Here is a 1,197-nt window from a genome sequence, read left to right as displayed (position 1 = left end):
GTAGGACGAAGAAATTAATAAAAGAATGCAAATGGTGATGTACCCTGGCCCCGGGGGGGGCTCGGATGGGTCAGTGGGCTGATCGCGGTGCTGATCGATTCATTGCGGCCTTGATGAGTAGATGGATGTCAGTCAGCGGAGGAGTCGGATCTGAGAGCAACGACATGGAATCTAGTGCAGCAAGGATCCAAAAGGATGGCACGTAGGCCGGATATGAGGCAGCTCGTAGGCTGGCACATGGCACGCAGGCCGGATATGATAGTAGCTCGTAGGCTAGCACACGGCATGCAGGCCGGATAATACCCATAACTCATAAGCATAATAACAGTACGAATATTGAAACACAATGGCTCGATGGCCGGAACTACTTCAGCTCGTCGACCGAACACCATCTTGGCTCGAAGGCCAGTGTAGACAAATAGTACGGGCGGCACCGGCCGTTGGAGGCAACGACCACTGGAGGTGATGGTGATGGTCGTAGGAGGTGGCGACGTGCATTGGCGGCGGTGACTTGCACTGGTGACAGCGGTGGTGGTTGTAGGAAGCGTCGGTGATTGTCGCAGGAGGCTGCGGCGCGCACTGGTGGCAGCGATGGTTGTAGGAGGCGGCGATGCACACTGGCGACGGCGGCGTGCACTAGTGGTGGTCGTGGTGGCCGTAGGAAGCGGCGGCTATGGTTGCAAGAGGCGGCGGTGCGCACTGGCGGTGGCGGCGTGCACTGGTGGCAGCGGTGGTGGTGCTCCCCATCGCCATCCGCCTGGAGATCGAAGGAGGAGACCACTCTCCTTTGGTGAACCGGCGGCTAAGGAAAGAGGGAGAGGGGAAGAGAGGAAAGGGGTGATTGCATGAGCATGCGTAAGAGATGACCACCGGTAGTGAGAGGCACTAGGTGGCGACGGGCACTGGGAGGCGGCCTGGCCATCCAGTGGTGGCGGCGGCCTGATGTGCACAAATATTATGATCATTTACGCGTGTTTTAGCGTACAATCAAGTACTTTATACATATGTATTTGTTGCATGATTGTCTCTTTCATCTTGTATTCATCATATATACTCTTTTGTTCGGATATCTGCTCTTTGTTTGGTTTTGTGTTGACAAGAACGATTTTCGGAACAAAAATGGTGATTATTTACGCACCAAAACAAGCCAAAGAACACGGTCGTGCACCCTTGCACGGTCGTGAGGCCAAGGCAGAG

At 54.9% G+C, this 1,197-nt stretch overlaps 1 protein-coding gene across 1 annotated transcript; it reads right to left on the bottom strand.

Moving 5' to 3' along the window:
• Positions 1–364: 364 nt before the first annotated feature.
• LOC121979593 lies at positions 365–965 on the bottom strand. Its single transcript, XM_042531587.1, has 2 exons — positions 846–965; positions 365–802 (listed from the first exon to the last, which is right to left on the bottom strand). Exons 1-2 carry the CDS (start codon positions 963–965, stop codon positions 365–367), a joined length of 558 nt encoding a protein of 185 aa, XP_042387521.1.
• Between the last annotated feature and the right edge of the window lie 232 nt (positions 966–1,197).

The sequence above is a fragment of the Zingiber officinale genome, chromosome 5A, assembly GCF_018446385.1.
Source record: "Zingiber officinale cultivar Zhangliang chromosome 5A, Zo_v1.1, whole genome shotgun sequence".
Taxonomy (NCBI): domain Eukaryota; kingdom Viridiplantae; phylum Streptophyta; class Magnoliopsida; order Zingiberales; family Zingiberaceae; genus Zingiber; species Zingiber officinale.
The sequence above is the reverse complement of the archived record's forward strand: the minus strand, read 5'-3'. Positions and strand labels throughout refer to the sequence as shown.